At 34.9% G+C, this 23,831-nt stretch overlaps 3 protein-coding genes across 5 annotated transcripts in view; 2 read left to right on the plus strand and 1 right to left on the minus strand.

The window, feature by feature from the left end:
• Nucleotides 1-3: 3 nt before the first annotated feature.
• On the plus strand, nt 4-3,272 carry LOC106177459 (UPAR/Ly6 domain-containing protein bou). Its single transcript, XM_013560224.3, has 4 exons — nt 4-170; nt 1,431-1,518; nt 1,700-1,873; nt 2,389-3,272. The coding sequence occupies exons 2-4, from the start codon at nt 1,452-1,454 to the stop codon at nt 2,643-2,645; spliced, it is 498 nt and encodes a 165-aa protein (XP_013415678.2). The 5' UTR covers nt 4-170; nt 1,431-1,451; the 3' UTR covers nt 2,646-3,272.
• Nucleotides 3,273-3,934: 662 nt separating this feature from the next.
• On the minus strand, nt 3,935-17,091 carry LOC106177476 (uncharacterized). Of its 3 annotated transcripts, none has more exons than XM_087013525.1 (24): nt 16,933-17,091; nt 15,339-15,488; nt 14,790-14,943; nt 14,404-14,538; nt 14,028-14,109; nt 13,798-13,873; nt 12,398-12,465; nt 12,106-12,184; nt 11,658-11,776; nt 11,143-11,273; nt 10,630-10,709; nt 10,308-10,483; nt 9,679-9,794; nt 9,066-9,285; nt 8,629-8,664; nt 7,665-7,745; nt 7,337-7,429; nt 7,017-7,124; nt 6,535-6,687; nt 5,947-6,072; nt 5,251-5,440; nt 4,837-4,941; nt 4,607-4,697; nt 3,935-4,278 (listed from the first exon to the last, which is right to left on the minus strand). In XM_087013525.1, the coding sequence occupies exons 2-24, from the start codon at nt 15,364-15,366 to the stop codon at nt 4,209-4,211; spliced, it is 2,517 nt and encodes an 838-aa protein (XP_086869651.1). In that variant the 5' UTR covers nt 15,367-15,488; nt 16,933-17,091; the 3' UTR covers nt 3,935-4,208. The 3 variants fall into 3 exon arrangements, with proteins under 3 accessions (XP_086869651.1, XP_086869640.1, XP_086869645.1); XM_087013514.1 differs by lacking the exon at nt 16,933-17,091 and adding an exon at nt 15,781-15,948; XM_087013519.1 differs by lacking the exons at nt 8,629-8,664; nt 16,933-17,091 and adding an exon at nt 15,781-15,948.
• A 580-nt stretch (nt 17,092-17,671) lies between these two features.
• Nucleotides 17,672-23,831, plus strand: part of LOC106177469 (cytochrome P450 3A24) — a 42,141-nt gene continuing 35,981 nt past the window's right edge. Inside the window, exon 1 of the mRNA XM_013560240.2 lies at nt 17,672-17,840. The gene's annotated coding sequence lies outside the window, so the exon portion shown is untranslated. The remainder of the gene's footprint in view (nt 17,841-23,831) is intronic.

The following is a 23,831-nucleotide window of genomic DNA, read 5'->3' on the forward strand; positions in this document are numbered from 1 at the left end:
TGACCTGAATACAGCTTATACCTGATTTCTAGGAGTCAGGAGCCGCCATATTGTTTTCTAGGAATTAAACAGCCAGACTGATTCTGATATCTAATAGATATCACCAATTTCGGTCAATTTGTCGCATTCTAGACCATGAATTCGAAATAGCGGATTTCCATGGAAGCATTGTGAGTATTTATTTGACTGGTGTAGTGATCTATTAGAGGTTTGGGATGTTTTACATGCTGCCATCGGCATCATTCTCGGCGTATTTCGGCTTCACCTGTATATATGCTTATATATATTGCTTAAGTTATGTTGTTGAAATGCCTTAGGTCAAAGTGTTTTGGTAGGCCCTACAAAATATACAAATGATTTCTTCAGCAATGTTGAATTTTGTAATACTAAAATGCCATTGCTGGTTAAAATGAATTGGCACATAACGTGAGATATTGCTCATTTTATAACATGTCTACAACTGCAGTTTTAAGACTGGGATTTTTTCGCTAGAGCCTATGTAGGCCTACCGTGAGTATGAAGACGAATTAGGCCTACCTGTGTTAAATAAGCGAGTTTTATTATTCATTGGACTTCTGGGGCTGAAATGTCATGTTATGAATAAGTAATAGGGTTAGTTGTGAAAAAATCCACCTCGAAAAACGAGAAAATCCTGAACAACGCAGTGAGTCTTTTAATAGAAAAAAGCAAGCACAGAGTTTATCTATTATAATTAGGCGTTTATATCCGCATAAAATCTGGTGGATCTAAATCTTTTACCATAGCCATTTCGGCCCACATTTAGAGCTTTGATTACGATTACATTGATTGTCTGCGGATTTTTTACGGCTTTGGAAATAAAGCATGGACAGCAGCACATTGCTTTATTTACTTTAATTTGCCTCTATTGCACGTTTTCAGAATAATAGAATAATAAGCCACAGAAACGTATTGACCATACGCCATATACTTAGCCCTCTGACCAATGTTGTTTTTAATACTTTGTTTGAAAACACGATTAACCACTCTTGTCAAAAATCAATACAGATACAGTTTGAAACTTATTAACTCCAGTGGGTACCGTACACTATGGAGATGACTTAATCAAAGCGTGGGATCGGTTTCTCGAGTAGGAGCCACTGGGGAGAGAAATCGGTCGATTGAGAATAAAGATTTCATAACTGGGACTAGATAGAAATCTCTTGGGTACATCGTTATTTGATCTAATTACTTGTTATCAGTTTCAGATATGGGTGGGGGCGAATTGCCACATTTGGCTGTTAAACGATTTTTGTAAAGTTTTGAGTTAGTTTTGGTAATCTTGAACGTACCGATACCCATTTTATGTTGCAATTTTTATTTGTAAGTTTATTTGTAATTTTTTTTTAATTCTTTGTTGTTTAATGCATCAAACAGTGGCAGTTATAGAAAAGTGCATTTCTTCATTTCAGATATGACTACATAATGTGAAAATGGGACGTTCACTAGTAATGGGCGTCGCTATTACGCTATGTTATATGTTTTTTCTCGTCGGTAAAGGTAGGGGAATTCACTTTTCAGATACAAAAAAAGTATTTTCCATTAAATGAGTTGTTTTGTAAGATTATATTTTCACCTTTCGAAATGTTTGAAAGAAAAGCGAATGCAATAATTACATGTGAGTTATATTTTTAATGTAAACAAACAATAATCATAAAAAACGCGTATTTTTGTTTTACAGTGTCTACAATTGGTTGTTACGTGTGTACATCGATAAATCACAGTGAGCCTGCCTGTGAGGATAAATTTGAACCTTTAAATGGAAGTTATTATGTGCCAGATTGTATGGGGTCCAGAAAAGACCAAGACGGACTTTTCCCGGCAACGTCCTGTATTAAACTCATCGGCGTGGATGGTTCGTATTAAACGATTTAAGGGGTAGTTAAAGGATTTTGTAAAAGAAAAACCATTACTTCCAAGAATATTCTGAGGCCTTCAACGTTTTCCCAACTATAACCAAACTTCCATAACCATTACCTTGTTGACTCCTGTCAAATACCCTCTGGATATCACTTCTCATATAATTTTTTTTACGTAACATGCCTTTTAACCAATGAATCAAACTGACACGAGCAAATAAAGCGGCCAATTTGCAAAATCACGTTTGTGCACGTTATAAGTGAATAGCATATGTTGTGGAAGGATGGGGGCTGTATCAAAATCGAGATGAATTGATTTGATGGGTTTTTTCCACCAACACTTTACACTCATTATCAATAAAAAAAACATACAAAAGGTCTTTCTTAAAGATGTTCAGAATAAGTAAGCGTTTAAACTACATACATCAATCTCAAATACTCAAGACGCATGCTTTTCGCACCATCATTTTATTTTTCAAATATCCATTCATTTATTCATTTCTCATTACAGAGCCTAATAACTACACCGTGACGGTCCGCACTTGCGTAACAAACAGTGGGGGCACTACCTCGGAGACGGAGATCGACGTCGTAAGCCACTGTGGCTGGATACGGCGCATTTCTCTGGACGGTACCGAGATGGACGGCTGTGTCGTGTCCTGCAATACAGACGGGTGTAACTCGGGGGGAAGATTGTTTCCCTACGTGTCCCTCACTGCTGTGATAGGAATCATCGCATACAAACTGCTAAATCGAGATGTTGCTTAAGACATTAACTCAATGTAAAAATGTATTGGTTAGAGCGATGTGTTGGATGAGATTGCTGTGTATTTGAATTACATTGTTTCGTTGGAACTAGAACCACAAAAATGGTTGTACAACAGCACAAATAAATTTTGCATAATCTCGAGTTTAGAAGGCACAGGTCTCACATAGGTAAAATAACTTTCGATTTAATATTCGATGTAATTACATTTTAACAATTTAAAGCCTATTATGGCTATCTTGTACATACAGTATATTGTTATTTAAGAGATTGTGCTTGTGATTCGTAGTCGAACAGAACGTTTTTATGCATGTACTTAACATTTTCATCTCATGTTAGGTGTTCAATTTTCAGACTTTTATCATGTATTTATATAATGTTTTAATGATATGAATTAGTGCACGCTCATCCTAAAGGAAGTTTTGGTAAAAAGTGGCGGTATGTATGCCATATTCGTTCAAAACAAATGGCCCTAAACATACTGAAAACAAGGTAACAAAAACTTAGGAGCCAATAATCATTACTGGACCCTAAACTAAAACATATTTCATTTGAACTATTACGAGATAGAACTATTTGAAGCACGGGTTAAACATGTATTCCTGTCGTTAAAATAAACCTAATACATCCTTCTGGCGTTCGATGCCTTTTATAATTAATATTACAAAAAACTAGTAGATCTACGTAAAATTTTGATTTTTTCAGGTGATCTTTGGCATTTATTCATTTGTGATAAAATCACCTCAGGGCGCAGCAAAAAAGTGAAATTACCTGGCCACAGCATGACCTTCAGCCTAGTGACAAGTCATTAGGTTGGCGTAACACAGTCCCCACGTTGACATCAGATGGCCATACGAACATGGGGTTTTGAAATTCGCGCGAAGATGGTCCCAGCAGAAGCATTGGGAGCATAGATATGCTTCCATGGCTGAGGCAAGAACGATATGTACAGAAGGTGACACGATAGCACCCGAACCGCACTCGGAGGTACGAAGACATAATTTTGTATAGAAGTTAACACACGCTGAACACACGAAAACCACAGGCAATACTTGTTTCAGTTTTCGGACTTTACGTGATCAGATAGGTACTCACTGTGTGTGTGTGTGGGGAGGGGGGGGGGGAGTTCTCGTACATTTGGGATTTACTCCAAAATGACGTTAAAAAAGTAAATTGGATCGACAACATGATGTTGGAATTACACATAGGGTTGGCTTGTGCTGGCTATTTGTACTTTTCATACAATTTGTTTTACACTGCATCAAAAGTCTTAAATCAAAAAGAAAACATCTTTCACTCTCTCTGAATTATTTTATATCACAAAATTGCATGTACATATTCTTCTGTCATAAAAATAGTGCGTTTAATACGTGACTAAATCAGTTATATGAATGGAGAGTTACACACTTGTGTATTCCATAAAATACTGTACTAGTAGTGTACAATTTTATATTTACAATGCATCCAAAAAGAACTAATTTAAAGAAAATGCCTTTTTCAAAAAAAGTCCCTTCTAATTTTTCCCAACCTCTGGCTCTTTGTAGTTGTTTATCCAGTAATCTTCATCATCTGTAGAATTGTGTGTCATCCATTTCTGCATCTTCTGCTTCTCTTCTCTTCCTTGTAGCCTTGCGTCTGAAAATAACCGAAAAAATTCTTAAGTCTTATTACCATCTCTGTAAGTCTTCACTATTGATTTTAAACAAATAAAAACATGAGTTATTTCATAGGGGTTTTTTTTGTAACATATACTAGTACATACTCTTTTATAAATATTAGCTTTTTATGTCCAAGAGCTGTTTTCCTTTGTTGGCCTTTAAAAATTATAGTCAAATATTAACGTCTAAAACTTTCTAAAAATGGAATCCACCAACAAAGTACTCAATGACACATCTATCTAATTTCAATGATGCAATAATCTGTCACCAATAATTTAAAAGTACTGTAAGTTTCAAGAGTCTACCTGGCTACACTGACAGCAATCTTCCTGATATCAGAGTAAGTTGTTATCTGGTTCTCTGCAGCCTTCTCTGCCTCAGATTGTACCTTGGTGGCTGGAACATAAAAAGTAAATATAATCATCCTTTTAAAAATCAAAATGAAAGTATAATTTCTTATGGTCTGAATGCATTAAAATGTGCCATTATGAAGGAGAAATAAAAACAATTAGAACTGATGAAACATGTAACTTACGTGCTCTGTCTCCCTTTGTCCTAATTTTTGCCTTTTTCACTTTATCAGCTACGGTTTGTCTGATGATTTGTGCTATCTGCAGCAATGCCAGATAGCTGGAAATTTCTGGATAACGTTAAGGGATATTTATATAACAACCTTGGTATCATGTATACATACATTTTGTACCACTAAAAGGCACAGGCTTGTTAAATCAAACTTGAAGCTGTATTGCTGTACCTAAGCACATGTAATATATATTTCTACACTTCTAATGGTTGTCGCCCTCCCCCCCTGCTCAATCATAACCTGTAGTCATATATGTTTGTTGTGTTCTGATATTAAAAGTATTCTACTTTTTTTGTACATTGGAGACAGAACTTATCCTATATATTTTTGACATAAATGTGTTTTCTAAAATTATCAAAAGGATACGGGCCAGTCTCATGACAGGCACAACATCATGCATGTCATCCATCTGAACGTGTGCCTCTGCCTCCCAAAACAGACGCTTTCGTAACTTCTCACTGTGGAGGGGAACCAAATTCTCCACTGCCTCATTAAACTCATGTTCTGTCATCTGACCATGTTCTCTGGCAGGGAAAGCAAGCAACCGATTTTCCATCTGAAAAAAACATGAAATGAATATAATTTTGTAGTGTAGAATTGCTTCTGTAACTTATTTTTGTTGCAAATGTATCCTGTGTAGATTGTGTTCTATCTATACAACTATTCCTGTTATCATTGATAAATCATTTATAAAAATCAGTTTTGAAATTGTGATAAAACATGGTTGACAACTGTTATCATTTATAAATTTGTTATGCATTTTAAGATTTAAATTTCCCTTTGGTTTGTGTTATCATATTGTAAATAACATGGCAAATAACAGATCAACATGGTACTATGAACTTGAAATGTGGGCAACCCATATTGTATTTTCATTGTCTTAATTATATTGAATAAAGCATCTTCTCTTAGATTTTAGATGTAATTATATTATAAATAACATGATGAATAGCAGGTCAACATATTTTTATGGACTTATAATGCAACCCATACTGTATTTTCCTTGTCTTAATTTCATTAAATAAAACATCTTTCTAGCAATGCTACCCTTTCAATACATACATCTTGGAACCTTGGTTCCCTGTACTTGAGAATAATGTACATCAGGAAATCCAGCACTCGTTTCTTGGAAATCTTGTTCTCACTGAATGATGTGTAGCCCATGTGGAGAGTCTCCAGGTCGTCTTCCTTTGAACCAAAAAACAAGACAAGGAGTAGCAATACATTACCTGGATATATCACTCTTCATGAAAAAAATTAGACTTATGCTTGTATTTAGATGAGTAAATAAGAGTAAATCTGGTTGTTGATCATTACCACCATTAGTTCCAGAGATTATTAATCTCTATAACAAACATGCCTCAGCAGTTTCAAGTACTTAGGTTAACTCAAATTGACTTTACTCCTTATATTCAGATTTAATCATTATTGTACTCTAGCCATTAAAATTAATTGTATCACTGAAGCTAGGGAGGTGCCACATTGGTTGGCTGTTCAATTTTTTGAGGATTCTGAACTATAAAAAATTGATTATTATGTATCTTTTTAAAGGACCTTATGGCAAAAACAACAATATCAAAGTGAAAGGCTTTAACTATTTCAGTATTTTAATACTGAAATGGCACAGCAGTGGTTATTACATGTATTCACCTGTAAGAAAGGAAACACAATGGATGCAAATGCCCTGAAATCTTCCACCTCTTCCCAATCCACCAAGCTGACAAAATCTGCTATCAGTAGAACATAGCGGATGCAGGAGGCATCTAGGTTACCAATCAATGTGTGGCCAAATATTTGAATGGTCTGAAATTACAATAAGCAGGAAAAAATGTTACGATATGTTAAAAAAACATTATCCATATTATTCTCACCATCTTCACGTAAAAAAGTTCTGTGGAATTGTGCACCAGTGAGTTTAAAATGTATAGAAAGGTAATTAAATGACCCCCCTCTCCCAAAAGAAAAAGAGAGAGACATACATATAGAATCACAGTCCAAATATGGTTCAAAACAAAAAGCACAAATCACTTACTTTTCCAACAAATCAAACATTATCACAAAAGTATTAATGAGTCAGGATTAGGTATTTTATCAAGTATGTGATATCTCTTTTAAAAAAAACTACAGCATACCTTGTCACTGTTCAGGTTATCTACTATGGCAGACAGCAAATCATGGGTTGTTAAGTATGTAATGTCTTCTTTCATGTACCTCTCTGACATGAAGTAGTATAAATTGTCCTGTAATACAGAGCAGTGACACATTGTTACAGGCTAAAAAAAATATATTTTTTTTTTATTTTAAAAATGGTTATTTTTTAACAACAGCATATTAATTAAATATTAATTATTTTCATGTGTGTATGTGTGTGCGTATTTAGTAATTTCGATTAAAGAAATTTATAAGATAAACTGTAGACAAATATAAGCTGTTTCTCCCTTTGTTTCTTTACCAGTATAGAGAAGTATCCTTCTTCCTCAGACCCAGCCTCATCTTGCCACAGAACAAATGAATAGAACTGCTGAATAAGAGACACAGCATGGTCCTGCAAATGGCCAAGATAAAATGTATATTATCATATTCCAAAGAATTGAAAGTGTATTACATAATTTTAAAAATTGTTGTCTATCAAGAAGAACATATGCCAAATTTACAGATTCTGTCAACATAAATCCTTTCTTTCGAGTGATAATCTGCTGTTGATTACATGATATACAATAAAACTATGTATCTTGAGGGAAATCATATTATTATATCTGTGTGTGTTCAGTTCGACTTACTAAAGCCATTGGCAAAGGAATGATGCGCTCTATTTGCGTTCTGTCCTTATAATCATCCCATAATTTGGAGATAGTATTAGTCTGAAAAAATCCATATCAAACATGTATACAAACAATAACATAAACATATATATATACATTATACGAGTACAAAAAATTCTGTTCATAAATTTACAGCGTCTCTGATTGATTAGTTTGTGATTGAAGGTTTGTACAAAAAATGTAAAATGTGTGTAATTTGTGACATCTTGATTTATATGAAACTAGATTAAAAGGACAAAACATATAAAGAGGAGTCTGGACATTCTGAAATGAATTCTAACAAACAAAATGCAGATTTGAATGGAATACATAAACCACACAGTCAAAACAAGCAAAGAATAATGGCAAAATAAAATGTTCTATACAGCTTTTAAAAAGCACCTTTCTTACCCATGTGTCCCATTAAATAAATAATGAAATCAATGCCAAAATAAGTAAAAGTAAATATTATGGTTTAAATTTATATAAAAGCTTAATAATAATACATATAAGGGTTAAATCATCCATAGCTCTTCCAGTAGAAGCTATTTAGGGTTGTTTGTTGTACGGTGTGTATACATGTAGGAACAATGTTATCTGTGTTTCCACATATCTTACCCTACTAGCATTTGGCTTTTATTTTTGTTATTACCGTATATACAAGTTAATATGTATAAATATCTGCTATGACTGTTTACATAAAAAAAAAGAAAATAGAAAGCATAGGTAGAGTGCAAGTTCACCATAAGACCAGGAATAAGCAGAGTACTCTTCTTGAGCATAGTACCAATATGTAAACATATAAAGCAAAACCAGCATGTAAGTTTCAATTAAGATAAAAACATTTTGAAACAAATCCTTAAATAATTGCATTTATGACAGGAAACTAAGTTAGACCCATCTAGATGTTAGAAGAAATTGAAATACATGCAGCCAGTTTTACCATAAATGGTTCAGTTCCCGTTCCTGCAGATTTTGGCTGAATAAAATGTACAAGTAATATACTATTATAATCAGAACAAAAAATGAAATAGCCTCCTTAGTATATCACCAAGTATAATAATTTTTGCAGTGTCTGAAATATAATATAGCAATGTATAGCATTTTCAATATACAATTAAGTCAAAAATAAAAGTCAGGAAAGATTGCCTAAGCAATATGTAATATTTTGCTGCCTTTGAAAAGGTGCTTACTACCTACATGTATAACTAAACATAAGGAATGTTTGGGATTGAAAAGAACCTTCCTTTCTGCTAGAAAAGATCTCCTCTATGCAATTTGAGTCAACAACGGGTATCAAAAGGTCCATCTTTCATAAAAGACCACCCCACTGAAATTGCTGTCTAATATCATACAACAATTTGCTGTAAATGAACCCACCATGTGTGCCTCAGATCCGGGGGTGGGAGTTCTTGTAGTGGACAGGGAAGCCAGCAGTTCGTTTCTCCTCCCAGCCTCTATCTTTCCCATCATAGAAGCCATGGCTCTAAACCTGGTCATCTTGGGACTGGCACTACCTTCCCTGCTATCTGCTGGTGACTGGGAGGCACCTATACTTGCAGGAGTTCCTATAAAATCTTCTTGGCGGTTGAGGATTTCTCTGAAATGCACAATCACGAAAAGATTCAGCAAAGAAAATAAAATCTTTTCAATCTTTTTTCCATGGGGAAAACTGTGAATTTACAGACACGGTATTTTTTTTTTAAATCATCATTTCTAAAAGAAGAAACTAAGCCTATGTTTGACAGGCCCGAATCTGGAGGGTCGGGGGGGGGGGGGGGGGGCAGAACAAACTGCCTTTTTGCCACAAAAAGGTCTGCTCTGGGTAAAATTGATCTAAATACACAAAGGTTTCAGGGTAAAAGGTCCACTTTTTCAGAAAAAGAACCCTTTTGAAATTGCAAGCTACAGGCCTGTTTGAAGTATCTTTAATGGATCCCCATGGGTAAAAAGTCAAGGAACATGAAATATCTAATATACGTATTTGACGCACTCTATTAATTCCTGATTAATCCTGACTTTTGGTCTTGTGATCTTGATGTGAGTGCAGTTATGTGGAAGTTTCAGGACTACTTCATCTGTGGGTATCTTGTGTGGACAGAATATGGTCTGAAAGAGAAATAAGGAAAATACTTGTGTATATTGCAATGACTTCCAGCATCACTTAGGACATTTGTTCTTTAAGTCAAATACTGCATTTTTCAGTAAATGAGTGAATTCAATTATTGAAAGTTACAAACAAAACCCACAACAGAATAGACAATTTTAATAATTTTAATAATTTCTAATTTATCACAAAAAATAATGACATTCTGGAATAAACTACAGTAATGCCTCAACCTTTTCAATGCAAAAAATTGTGAATTTTACAGATAATGAATTTTCATAAATTTTTTAATCTACAAAATCTCTTCAAGTGGAAGCAATAAAACTGAAAAGCAGGCTTATAGTTCTATTATAAACAGAAATTAAGACCAAAATGTTACTCAAAAATATATTTTAATGACTCCAGAATTAATGATTTCCCCTATACAAACATAAATCAGAAAGATGGACAAATTTTTTTTTAACTGTCTCACTTATTTCTACATGTAGTTTTCCTATTCTAAAGAAAAAAATCACCTTTTCACCACAGCTAGGACAGAACTTTGCAGCTTGGAATTCATGCCAGTTCTTGCCCTTGTTTGAGGAAGAATACATCATGGCCGCATATTTGCTAAAAATCCGCTCATGTGGGATGAAGGGGTCAGCTCCGTCATCCTTCTCTTCATCAACTAAACCAGCAGACAGGACAGATTCTGAAACAAATTACAGATTTTGATCCAGTAAATTTTTCTTTGATCTAAATATTTTTCTCTTCATTATAAATCAATTAAGATACATGTTGTACATGAATGTATTGCAGTAGTTTTCATCTAAAATTTTATAATTATAGCCCACATACCTTGTCCAGTTCCAGGTCTGGATTCCTTTTTCTTTGTGGTCTCTGGTTTGTTTGCTTCTTCCTCCATGTCATCTCCCTCTCTATAAAACAACCCACACATTATATCCCAAACTAGTTCTTCAGAACAAATTTTTTCAATTGCAATAGCAGTTAAAATAAGTAGAATGTGGGTTCAATTTTAATTCATTTTAAATCATCAATATTTTTAGTTTCACTGTCAAAACATCCCATATTTTAATTTTAATTCATTTTAAATCATTAATATTTTTAGTTTCAGTGTCAAAACAACCCACATGAAAAATTGAAGAAATTAATTTTAATGCACTCCTATTTTTATTGGTCATATTTAACAAACCTTAAGCTTCAGATCCAATGCCTATCAGCTTCTTCTTTTCACACATCTGCCTATCCAATAAGTGGCTTAATACTGAGGTTGAGTTTCTAATGAAAAAGCTTGCAGGCAACAGATCTTAAGCCCAGGGTACACACATTGACCTAAACCATACGACTTACTCTTCAGGTTTAATGCTCTCTTCTAGAAGTTGCAATTGTTCTAAAAGCATCTTCTTATGCTGCCTTATCAGTTCTAGTTCTGTATTCAGATCATCCACTGACTTCTTGAACCTTTCCTGCATCACCCACAGCTGAAATAAAATTAAGTTACATTTGATTATCCTACATCAATAAAATAAAAAAACAACATCTGCATGAAACTGAAATTTTCTGTGATTCAGACAACAGAAATGATTGGATTCTTAATTTTCATAATGAAATAATGATTAAGGGGCAAAAGAAAAAAAGGAAAATAAACATTTTCCATGCAATATATCTCCATTTCCCAAAAAAATATTTTATCAATAACATACTATTTTAACATTTAATAGTCCATAAACATAATGGGATATTTCATAAGTATAATATCAAAAACAAAGTAAAAGATACATGTATACACAATTATTTGTAGAGCCTCTACATACATGTAAAGTGCTGAAGTGTGAAACATAAAATTTGTCAATTATTTCACTCACATCTTGATCTACTCTCTCTACCTCATGTTCTTGTCTATAGTACATCTTGTCATTGGAATTGTCTGTTAACTGCAGCCCAACCAATTCTTGTTTGTGTTCCTCTAAAAACTTGTCAAATTCTGCAAAATGAAAAAAAAAGAGAGATTTGGTAAATTTTTGGTATACATGTACCATATCTGATCACCTGGGCCCCTCCCCTTACTTGTATTTTAAGTACTACAAGGAAAGTTTTGAAAAAACTATGCAAAGTCTAGTTTGTGTTGCACCATAAACTTGTCAAATTCAGCAACAAAAAAACAAAAACATTTTTCAGTAAGTACATTTTGTCGTATTATCATCGTCATTTCAAAACAGCCTTTAATATTTTTTTCATAGTACACAAAAAATTGCATGTGACATAAATATATATAAACCAGTGACTCAATTGGATTTTTTTACAAAAAATTACCATCTATAATGGCATTTTCCACTGTAAGCAGTTGTTCTTCTAGCTTGCTGGCAGCATCTATGTTGTTGATGAGGTGAGCCTGACAGAAAAAAATACTGAATATTTTAGTTTTATCATTTTATCTTGTATCCTCATATCTTTTTTAAATTGGCATATTTTGATTATGAATCGTCACATGGAATATTTTCATACCGACAATAAAACATTTTACAAAAATAGTTTGACATCATGATATGGTACCAAATACATGCATAACTTCGCACATATAAATTCTGCAGTAACTCTTAATTACCCTTCTTGTTGCTATCACTGGTTTCTTAGATGTTTCAGAATCTTCCACACTAGGATTGAATGTAAATGCTGCAAAATGAAAATTATGATTCATTCAAGTATAAAAGACTCACAACATCAAAAAATAAGGACTAAGTCTTATGATCAAGACTTTATAAGGCATTTAACCTTCCATTATCTTTTTAAAATAAGTTCCTTTAAAGAACAAATTGTTTACAACTTAAAATACACTTAAATGTCAAATCTAGATTTATCTTTTGGATATGAAAAATGAAATAAAAGAATCATGAAAGTCAATTTTATTTAGATTAAATGATGAAGTGATGAAAGGCCATTTAGTCTGGGTCATATAGAGACCAGATTCAGTTTTAAATTCTTTGTCATACAATGTGCATTAGGCCACACTTTTTTATTTTTATGGATGACATCCTCTGGGTACCCCATAATCGGTGCGAGAGGGCGAAAAAAAAAAAAAAACGGTCCAAAAAAAAAAATACTGCTTAAGTAAAGGAATGCTGTCAGTACACAGCTGGAAACACAAATTTTACCACAGAAACACGTATCAAACTAACAATATGTCTTTATCCATGCTCTCAAAATATTAAAGCATTGTGAATACTTTGTAGAAATGTAAAAAAAAGTCATGAATAGATATACTTTTTATTACAAAATCTATTAAGGTTATTTCATGCATTTTGTTGGTATAGCAATCAATAAAACAAATATCAAACAAACAATGTGTCTTTATTCGTATTCTCAGAATATTAAAGCATTTTGAACACTTCACAGAAATGTTTAAAAAAATGATGCAAAGATATGCTTAATACTACCAAATCTTTTAAAGGTCATTTCGGACGATGCCATTTTGTCTACTTCGACTCACACGGCCAAACTGTCAGTTGGCCTGTCCGACCTTCAGCCCACCAAATACCTCGACGCCCTTGTCGACCCTTTTTTTCGCTCAGAAAACCTGGTAGCCTATGTGCTGCTTTGTACAGAATGTCACTGAAATTTTTCGGGCGATAATCGCTGGCGGCCGCCAGCCTTTCGCACAATTGTAAAAAGGTGATATCTCCATGCCCAATATCAATGGCATACCAATCCAAAACGACGGCACCCGTTCTCTTTATGACTTTAATTGTCGTGTAATTTGAAAGTTATCCTAGAGATGAATTTGACGGCAAAGCGGCCACATTTCCACGTGGCGATAATACGCATGCGCAGAAAGCTCATTTCCTGGCAAATTCACTAACGACGTTTGCGCCAACCGACTTCGTAGGGGGCTGGGGGGGGGATTTTTTTTTTTTTTTTTTTCGGAGAACGGGCGAAAATCGGTGCGCGCGCAGGATGTCATCCATAAAATTAAAAAAGTGTGGCCTTATCTAAAGAAAAGCAACTCACCCTTTTCTAAATTATCATATCCCTCCTTGTATTTGCTCAAAAAGGCAATCTGCTCCTTAGCTTCTCGCAAATCTTCCTGTAAAAATAGGTAAAATGAAAGTGCTATTCATCTTTTTATCCACACAACTTTATCATTTATTCCATTTACTCTTCATAATTCACACACATTATAACATTATTACTGTGGCTGATGCATTGACCTGCACACATTTCTGTTGAAATTCACCTACCTTCAGATCTGCTATATCACAGTTCAAGCCATGCTTCTCCATGTTTGCCTTTTCCTTCTCATCACCCATAGTTGTTTCTAATCTGTTAACATAAAGCAAATTGTACATACATATAAGTTTTTATTATATATATATATATATATATGAGAAGCTGGGGTAGCGCTGACAATTTTTTTCTCTTAGCCAAATCACCACTTTTTCATCACTTTTTTCTCCAAATTTGTTTGTGTGTGCATGTGCCAGGTGTGCGTGCGTGTGTGTGTGTGTGTGTGTGTGTGTGTGTGTGTGTGTGTGTGTGTGTGTGTGTGTGTGTGTGTGTGCATGAGTGCGTGCATGCGTGTGTGTGTTTAAACTATGCAGTTTAAAAAGCACACACCTTTTAATGTCTGCATTCTTGTCTTCCACTTCATCCTCCAGGTTTGCTACTGTTTGTTTCAGTTCCTCAATCTCATTTTTAAGTTCTGATATGTTGTCTTGAGCACCTTCATACAATTTGTGCTTGTTAAACAACCTGCAAGAAAAATAGCAATATTTAACTAGCTCATTGCACCACTGGTACAAACGACTCTCTGGTTTTCAGTCCAAAAAAAGTATAAATGTAGAAACAAGGTTGCAATGCAAAGAGAGATATTGCCAAATCCTTAAAGGGTGAAAAAATAGATACTACAATCTACAATTTCCAAATAAAAAAAACATTAACAGACATTTATAATGTGAATGAATTTCTTAAATTGAATGGCAATGTGATCTTTTATCTCTTACTTTTCTTTTACTACTTCCAGTTGTTCTCGCAGTTCATCAGCAGCTTCATGTCTCTCTTTATAAACCTGTTGAACCAGGCTAAAATGTGGCACTCTCTGGATGAAGGAAGACTCTGCATCTTTACTGCTTGTAAAATTGTTACTGTACACAGCATCTGGAGAAATGAATGTACAACCATTTTACCGGTATGGATAGACAATAAGGTGAGCACATCTTTATAATATTTTACACACTGCATGAATTAAACTCACCATGCTTTTACCCTCATAAAAAAAATTATAAATATCTAAATTAAGCAAGTAATTAAATGCTAAATGCTTGGCCAATCTTTCTTTTCTTTTTAATATATTTATGTACAAGTACCGTAGTATTCAGAAGAAAAAGAATAATTCTAAACAAAAATGCCAGTTCATCCCTCAAAAATTTACACACCAAATTCATGTATAGTGTGATAAAAAAATCAGTGTTCATAGCTCATTTAATTTAAAATACTGTTTTAGTTTTATGTCTAGTATATTTTTAAAAAGTAGGAGTTAATAAACTATTTACCATATAAATCATCCCTGATCAGTTTCATTACTTTGGCAAATACACCTAAATGTGGCAGTAAGTCATCCAGAGCCTGAAACACCAGTAATGCCCTGTCTTGTGATGGTTTTGGGCTGCCTTGCTCTATAAGCAGTGCTTCATATTTATTCACTGAAAAAAAATAGCATTCAACATCAATATGGCAAATAAAGAGATCTAGAGGAGTTTATACATACATGACCGCCATAATCACAGGAGCACCAGTCACTCATCACAATTGGGGGGTTAAAATGTACGCAAGTGTCATTATTTCTGATTCTGTAAGGCACAGCGTGGCAGTGTAACACTTACAATAACTTAAATGTAACTTAAATGTATTTAACAATAATACAGAATCGACAGTTTCCTGACGGCACCTGCTAAAAACACAGAACTGATGCTTTGTTGGCATGGAAACCCTTACCCAGAGACATGCCCTCCCTCGCGGTAGAGGCTCTTAGTGCTAACGTGGTATCCATAACTTTTTCGTTGTCTTTTTCCTTTGAACTAAATAATACTAGACTTGAGATGATAACATAACAACTTCGAATCCGCCATGTTGTTTACCAAATTCACTATGGAGGCCAAGACAAGCCATGCACTCTTGCACTGCCATCTAGTGAGCTCCGCTGAATTTGGATTGCGTTTCGGACAGCATGATTGCGTTTTATTTTTTGGTCCACCATATCCAACCGCGTTCATAATTCTGACTGTTGGACACCAGGGCCTGATTTTTCTGTGACTGTTGGTATTTTTAATTCGTGTTTGTTCGTCCAACGAAAAAAATTCATTTGACTCATTTTAGGCCCCTACGAGTCAGATTTGTTTGTCAAGGATCATCATAATTTGTCCATGTGTAGGGGAGGGGAGTTGGGTGAGATAGGGGTTCGAACTAAAAGATGTAAATAAATGCCAGAGACCGAAGTGTTAATCAAATTAATCAAAATGGAATAAAATATGGATCAATTAATTAATTAATATTAGCAAATAGATAGGGACCTAAAGGAATAAGTAGCCAAATAAATGAATAATAAAAAAGTAAATCTGTGGTTTACATATACAGTCATGATGCTTTTGATCAGGTAAAACCTAATCATAGCACAAACTAAGTTTTTAACCCTACTGAATTAACAACCTTGTATTTCAAAAGAAAAAGACTGAGCCCTTTGTTAAGATACATGTAGGCCTATTAGAAAGTAATGGGAAAATAGATTGACTAGATTCACATTGGCCTAAATGTAGCTGTGTACAAAGCAAGAAGCATGTTCTCTCTTTAGCATTTCAAATAAGTCATAAGTTAACCCCCACAAAAATGACCATTCATCATTTTAAAACAGTATTTGTACAGTAGGCCTATTTGGAACGTCTCATTTTTTTGTCGATAATAATGCCAATTCTCCCCCCCCCTCTCTCTCTCTCTCTCTCTCTCTCTCTCTCTCACTGGTTAGTACTAATATGACCTAGTAACCGAAGTATTCCGTGGTTAAAGTAACCATACAGATCCATGAATAAAGTGCAAACACGTTTTTTCCCCTTAGATCAGCTGAAAAAAGGAACAAATTAAAATGGACATTACCCAGGACGTATCAATAGTTGAACTCCCTGATCTGTTTCTCTCGACGTTAGCAGCCTACACGTGGCTCGCTACGGATCGCAAAACCTTATTGTTTGTCCAATCTACAAACTCTGTGAAGTTGCAGACGACTAATGTTGCTTTCAGTGTAAGCCGCAATTAGAACTGACAGATTTGATGTTTTCCACCCAAAATACATGACGTGAAACGAGACTGAGATATCTTAAATGCGCTTTTTTTCTAAGCGTTCTCTAATTTGAGTACTAAAAAGCAACGTTTTTTCTCCTATTTGAACCGTTTCACCCCGGCAACCAAAGACTCTCGAGTCTTTTGGTGCGTTTTTTAGAAAATTGAACTCAGTTACTGAAGAATTCTTAAACAGTTTTTTATACTTCTTTCATTCAGAGAAAGAGATGCTCACGTGTTTTATATCAAGCCATAATTGCGCAATTCTTTGACATTTTCAGCATCCTGGCTTGTTGATTTAAGAGCCATCATGCAGCTTATTGCAGCTTTTCTTTCACGTGAGTTGTCATCCTTTAGCACCTATGTTTCTTTTGACGCGATGCTTTTTATCATCATACATCAATTATTCTTAACTTAATGTCACCGATTTTAAACACCATCTATTTCCCACTATTGCTTTTGAGAAAGAAAAACTGAAATCAACACTTAAATTCATATAAACCGACTTGATTTGAATAAAGTTAAATAAGTTCTTTTTAATTACAAACGCTTCCATCTGCTATCTCGTCCATTATGGCAATTAACACAATTAACCGTGTGAAATGGATGGACACGGAATATTGCATTTTATCATTTCGACTTATGAGCTTCCCCTTGGTTGGAACCTTTACTATTTCGGCTCGGAATCAAATACAGCAATTTATGGAGTAATCCTCACAAAAAAGGTAAGAAAGCTTGGTAACCATAATCTCGGGTGAATATTATCGATGGAAAACCAATACTGAAAAAAAAATCAAATACAGTGGATGTTAAAGGTCTTTTTTATTAAGATTAATTCTTCAGCGTCTGTTTTCTCAGTGTAGTTGCTATAAGCCGGTCCCTAGAAGTTAAATCCCAGATGATGCGTATTACTTCACTCATTTTTTAAAAGAAAATTACTCTAATTGCGTTGACCTTCGCTCGATACAGAAACAAGTGCACAAGTTATTCGAACAATTAATACTGTTGAAGACGGTTAATGAAGACAGATGGGTGTCCGTGCTTGGTTAGCCACTCATAGAAGTCAAACAGTCTATTTGAAAGGTCATGAGACTAAGAAAAATCAAACTAGGAAAAAACTGTACTTGAAATGTACATCAAGTGCATTCCCCCTCCCCTACGTTTTCAGAGTACATACTTGATATATTATTTATTTACATTGGATATCAATTAATAGTGAATCGTTGTCAATGTCTGTGCAATGTAATTTGCAATTGGCGTCTTGGATAGAATTTCTGCTGTTATCTGGAGCTTAAAAAGGAAATGAAAATGTTTCAGTCGCGCAAGAGATGGGTCGTATTTGATGGGTAGGTTTTGAGCAGGGGTCAAATTTTATTCTCTTCATGATAAGCCTATTAAAAGCGTTTTCAGCCGACGCTGTGTCACTTGTCTACTTATTCTGCTCGTAGTAAAATGTAAGGTTAGAGTGCATTTAGTAACAATGGGTTATTCTCAGGCACTACCACACTGTAGAACCAAACAAGAAAAATCCGTGCCCCACATAGTCTCGAAAAGATCTCTATGGGAAATTTATGCTAAAGGCTGAAGGCAACATACCCTTAATTAAGCTGTTATAGCCGTACATCGCCCTTTTTCGTGTGAAGTTCCTTCACGAGATATGCCAAGACGTCGTTTTGATTTTATCTTGAATATCCCGAAATAAAATTGCAGAGCAAGTTGACGATAAAACAACCCCCTTTTTCTCTTTCATCTATAGTGATTACGAAACATGAAACAGTCTTAATTGCGCCACATCTCCTCCTGCTTTCCCCACACAGGACCCGCGCTTAGCCTAAGGTCGTGCTTTTAACCTATCATTTTTAGCGATTACTGATTGCATCCTTAAATGTTTAAGATACCTATCTTAGCAGCGTCTTAACATTAGGGAGAGACTTCCAGATAGGGAAGTTATGAAACCTGCAATTTAATGGGGGTTAGTTGTATATTTTTCTCAGCTGTTATTAACCTACAAAGATATCGCACTGTTCCCCCTTCGTGACGCATAATGCATCCCATTTATTGTTACATATCTATGTTTCAGTGAATAAATAAAAACAAGCACATCACTCTGTGCATCGAGTCATTTTTGTAAGAGTACAAAAGACAAAAGAGAACATTGATTTATGGATTAATAGTTTCCACCTACTAACTCCACATGTCGCTGGCCCGGATTTGAAAACACGGAATTTATAGGTCCAGTGCAGGAGGGTTTTTTTTTCACTGCAAAATTTAGTTATTAATCTGATAGCGGTACATCAGTTTTTTTTTATCTTTCCTATTTTATCAATATAAACTTGAATCAGTGATCGGTCATTGTAGTCCTATATCTTCCCAAGTTTAGAAACTTTTTATCTTGTATCTAATAATATCGCTACATCTACCCGTAGGTTTAATTGAATCGTGCCGGTTTATGGTACAGTTTTTAGACGTGTTTTTTTTCTGCCTGTCAGATGCATAAGTGATAATTAGGCCTATCTCAAATGTATTAATAGAGCTGTCAGATCTGAAGGAGAAATCGCCAATTCCAGCTGAACCAGTATTTGTGACAATAATATCACTTCAAAGTGGGAAATTGTGCCTTTCCCTTAAAAATGCATATACCCAGTACGGTAACTTGTAACATGTCAGTTGATTCGCAAAAAAAAAGAGGTAAACATTCTACTGAACAAAACCAGTGGATGCTGACATTTTCTTTGGTATTTAACTATTATCGTTGTTAGATCACCGATGTTATTAAGAGCAAGCTGCCCCCTATATCCCCACCCACGTGAAACAAAAGGTGCTAAGGCGCGCCAGGCCGGTTTTGAGAGGATGACAAATTAATAGTATAAATCATTCCGTATTACAATCTTTACAACACCAATTAAGCAAGCGCCTACAAGGACACGGTAGATTGGCCCCACCCGGCGTGCCTGCCCGCGATGTGTAGGCTTGCCCCCTCCCCCAGCCGTGCCAGGCTCAGTGCCAGGGACCGGCAGATTTTTACGATGTAATTGCCACATTTGCGGTACAATCCCAATCTTAACATGGTATCGCCTAGGTGTCTGCTTTACCATTAGTTGACGATCTGTCTCGCAAGTTTTTGGACTTCTTAAATTGCGATTTTATCTCAGGGTCGTGATTTTGTTGTTCACACGCCAGTGTTTGAAGCTGCGAAATAAATTATTATTAATGATAAAAGTATACTTATATAAACGAAATTGCTTTGTTATTAATCACGTGTCACTTTTTGATGAGCAATATGTTTGAAAACCCAGATTTGTCTTCCCAAATTTAACAATGGTTTAAGTTTCTCGTTATTATCACTGACACTTTTGTCTCAGAACTTGCCTTTAGATAACAATGGGCAGTTTTTCAAGTATTCGAATATTATGTATTAGGCGGAAAATGGTTGTGCTACTTTGCCCAATCTTCTGACAGACACTTCCTTTCATTCTCTCAATATTTCTGTCATCAAACATAAAACTTTAATTTAATTGCCTAATATACGTAATGTGCTCCTTATAAAGTCGCCTTACAGTCTGCACTGGACACAGAGACATGTTTAGCGGCTATAAATTAACAGAAATGCGGCATCTTCAAATGTGCCCGTCTGCAAATATGGAATGGGTATATTTATCACTCTATGAAATTCTGACATTTGACTTATATACGGCGTTTGACATTGGAATAGCAATTGACATATATATGATTTATTCCCATTCAAACAACAGTAGTAATGTTTATGACAGTAATGACAATTTTTTCTAGACCATGGTGATAGGTTTTTTTTTGTAACTGAATAGAAGAAAAACACCCCCCCCCCTCTTTCTTTATTAGTTAAAACAAAGAAACAGGTCTTTACTTGTGCTTTACTTGTCCCGAGTTATCATAAATTTGCTCCTCTCTCTCTCTCTCTCTCGAGCCCGTCGTTTTTCCAACGCACCATAATAATAATAATAATAGCAGCACGATAATGTTTCACTTCCAAAGACCCTGCCAGCATACCGTGTCGTCGACAAAAAAAGGTGCACCTGACAACTGCAACCCGACTTTTCTTCTAAAATGACTGTGACTTGTCTACCCCTCATGCAATCAAAAGATGTATTCACACGAGCACATTTAGGCAATAAAACGGATGGGTTGCAAACTGTTTCAACACGCAAAATGTCGATTGGTTTCGACTGTCCGCAAAATCTATTAACCCTACCTACACTAACGTTAAATCTTACATCGTGGGGCCTACCAAGCTTGTTTTGGAATGGATTTAGGGTCTTTTGAAGATTGCAATGACTGGTAGGCATTGGAAAAAAAGCATAATTTGTATGTTATGTAGTCGAGGAACAGGATCTACCGCATCAACACTGGATGAAGCCTATTTAGATTGGTCTGGCTTTTGACCTATAGATCTCAACTTTGGTGTCAGCCCCGTGTCAAGGAAGATATAGTCATTTCACCTTAATCACGCGTACGATTATTTTGTTATTTGCAGATATCTTGTAACAAGAACATTATGCTCACTGTGCAAGACTGCCTATCTGTCCATTTCAAATTATTTGTAAAATTATTTTGTCGTGAGGCTGAGGACGGTAAAGATCATGGACGTCCAATAATAAACACGTCGAACTACAAACTATCCAAAATACCTCCCTTCCGAAAAAAGGAGAAAAAAACATTTGGATGCTTTTTTAAACTAGGTGATTGATTAACTCATAGGGTCAGTTTACTGATTGATCGGCATATTGTAGCAGACGATCAGTATCCACCATTTCCTGTGCGTAGACTTGATAGGGCTCTATACTAGGTTAATGATTGGAACCAGGGTATGATCTTTCCCTCTACAAACTCGACAAACAAAGCATGTAAGTCCCCACCAAACCGGATAATTACCTTCTCTCCTTCGTATTGAGAGAGTAAATAAAGATCAGTGACTTTATTTGAAAATTCACGAATTTGACCCGGGTTTTACGACGCTTTTCGCAGCTTATAGAAGAAAAGTGTCTTGTATTTGTTTTTCCTCTTTCTTCTATTAACAAAGGGAGAAAATGGTAGATTTTCGGCTTTAGAGTGCCCCAAGGAAGTAGTTACTCAAATGCTTACTTGCGCTTTTATGTTTTTGAACACCGATGTAAAATAACCCGGTGTCATGTTAGGTAACGTTATTCTTGTATAAATTCTTGCCCCCCTTGCCTATACATTTTAACATTTTTGTCCACAGTTATATGAACCCTTAATAATTTATATATTATTCCTTTTTATTTCTTTAAAATCTACTCTTTCGTTCCTTGTAATCTATATCGTCTGCAAGAAGTAAAATGATCCATTGAGAGAGTGAATAGGTGTCCATTTTCTAGTACAGGCAAAATCCTAGGTCTGTACTAGACGATAAGAAGTTCAATTGTTAATTTTTTTCAGATTCATTTCTCATGTTCATATAAGAACGACTGTATATACTTAAATTGCTTAGTCTACAGTGTTATTTCGACTTAAACAATTTTTTAAATAGAGTAAACTCTCCCTTTCTCTCTCTCTCTCTCTCTCTCTCAATTGAATGATCTTGTAGTTTTTTATGTGTTAAGAAAACTGTACTAAATATTAGCTTAGAGGTTGGTATTCATGCTCTTAGATTTGATACATACTTCAAACGTAATGCAGTAATGCATTTTACTACTGTCTAAAAAACTTAACTGGAACTGAAAATACAAAATGTCACTGTTGCATTTCGAGTGATTTAGAATGTGGTTTTAAAACATTTTTTTTTTTTTTGTATTTTGGAGTTTGTTGGTTATAAGATGTTAGCTACGCCGAACTGAAAAATTATTACAGACCCCAGGGGCGTTTCGACCTACAGTGTACGTGTAGGAACCACCACGATTTTTGAAGTTTTGTGGCTCCTAAGTTTAGACTAATTTTCGGGCTAAAGATATTTTGATTGCCAGCCCAGGTTAATTTAATATAGTGTGTCTATAATTAACTTTTGTAGAAAATATTTCATAAGAGGTTCAGACTTAAGGCTGCTGCAACAGGTCATTTTCGGGCTAATATGAACACATTTCGCTGCTTTTGTATAGCTTATGATTTATTACATATTCAAGTATCTCACTGTTTTTATCAAATTTGAAAATGCCATAAAAATTCAAATGTGTATTGATTTATATAAGATGAACATGTTGGCTTAGTTAAACAGATACGAAAACAAAAACCAGATTTTGACTAAAAAAAGAAATACTTGAATTTCCTTAATGTAATCTGAAATCAAACGACCATTTTAGTCCCCAGAATATTTGCATCGATACGTTCCATTTGTGGTTTGCGACCAATATGATGCACATGTCAAAAATCTTTAAGAGTATTCTTAATCCCACTCATCGTGGTATTGTTAACCTAAGTTGTGCACCCTTTTTTGTGTGTATATTCAACAGGGTGAACCTAGGACATTTAATGAAAATACATTTAAAGGTGAAGTCTTGGAGTTCAATTCGGAGCAAAGTCTACTTTTTTCATCTTTCTCTCCATTTTTTTTCTTTGATATGAAGTCCAAAACACAACCACAAATAAAGGGCACTTGTTAAAAATTTAATGCTATCCTTGTGATACATGCACCTTATCCATGTTTTTGATCTTTCTTCCGAAATTTAAATTATGTCTAATTGTATTCATGCTTTATGATGTTAGTATAAAAGCATGACGTACTTACG

Source organism: Lingula anatina, chromosome 1 (assembly GCF_051362555.1).
Source record: "Lingula anatina isolate TDL-2025a chromosome 1, LinAna3.0, whole genome shotgun sequence".
In the NCBI taxonomy this organism is placed as follows: Eukaryota; Metazoa; Brachiopoda; class Lingulata; order Lingulida; family Lingulidae; genus Lingula; species Lingula anatina.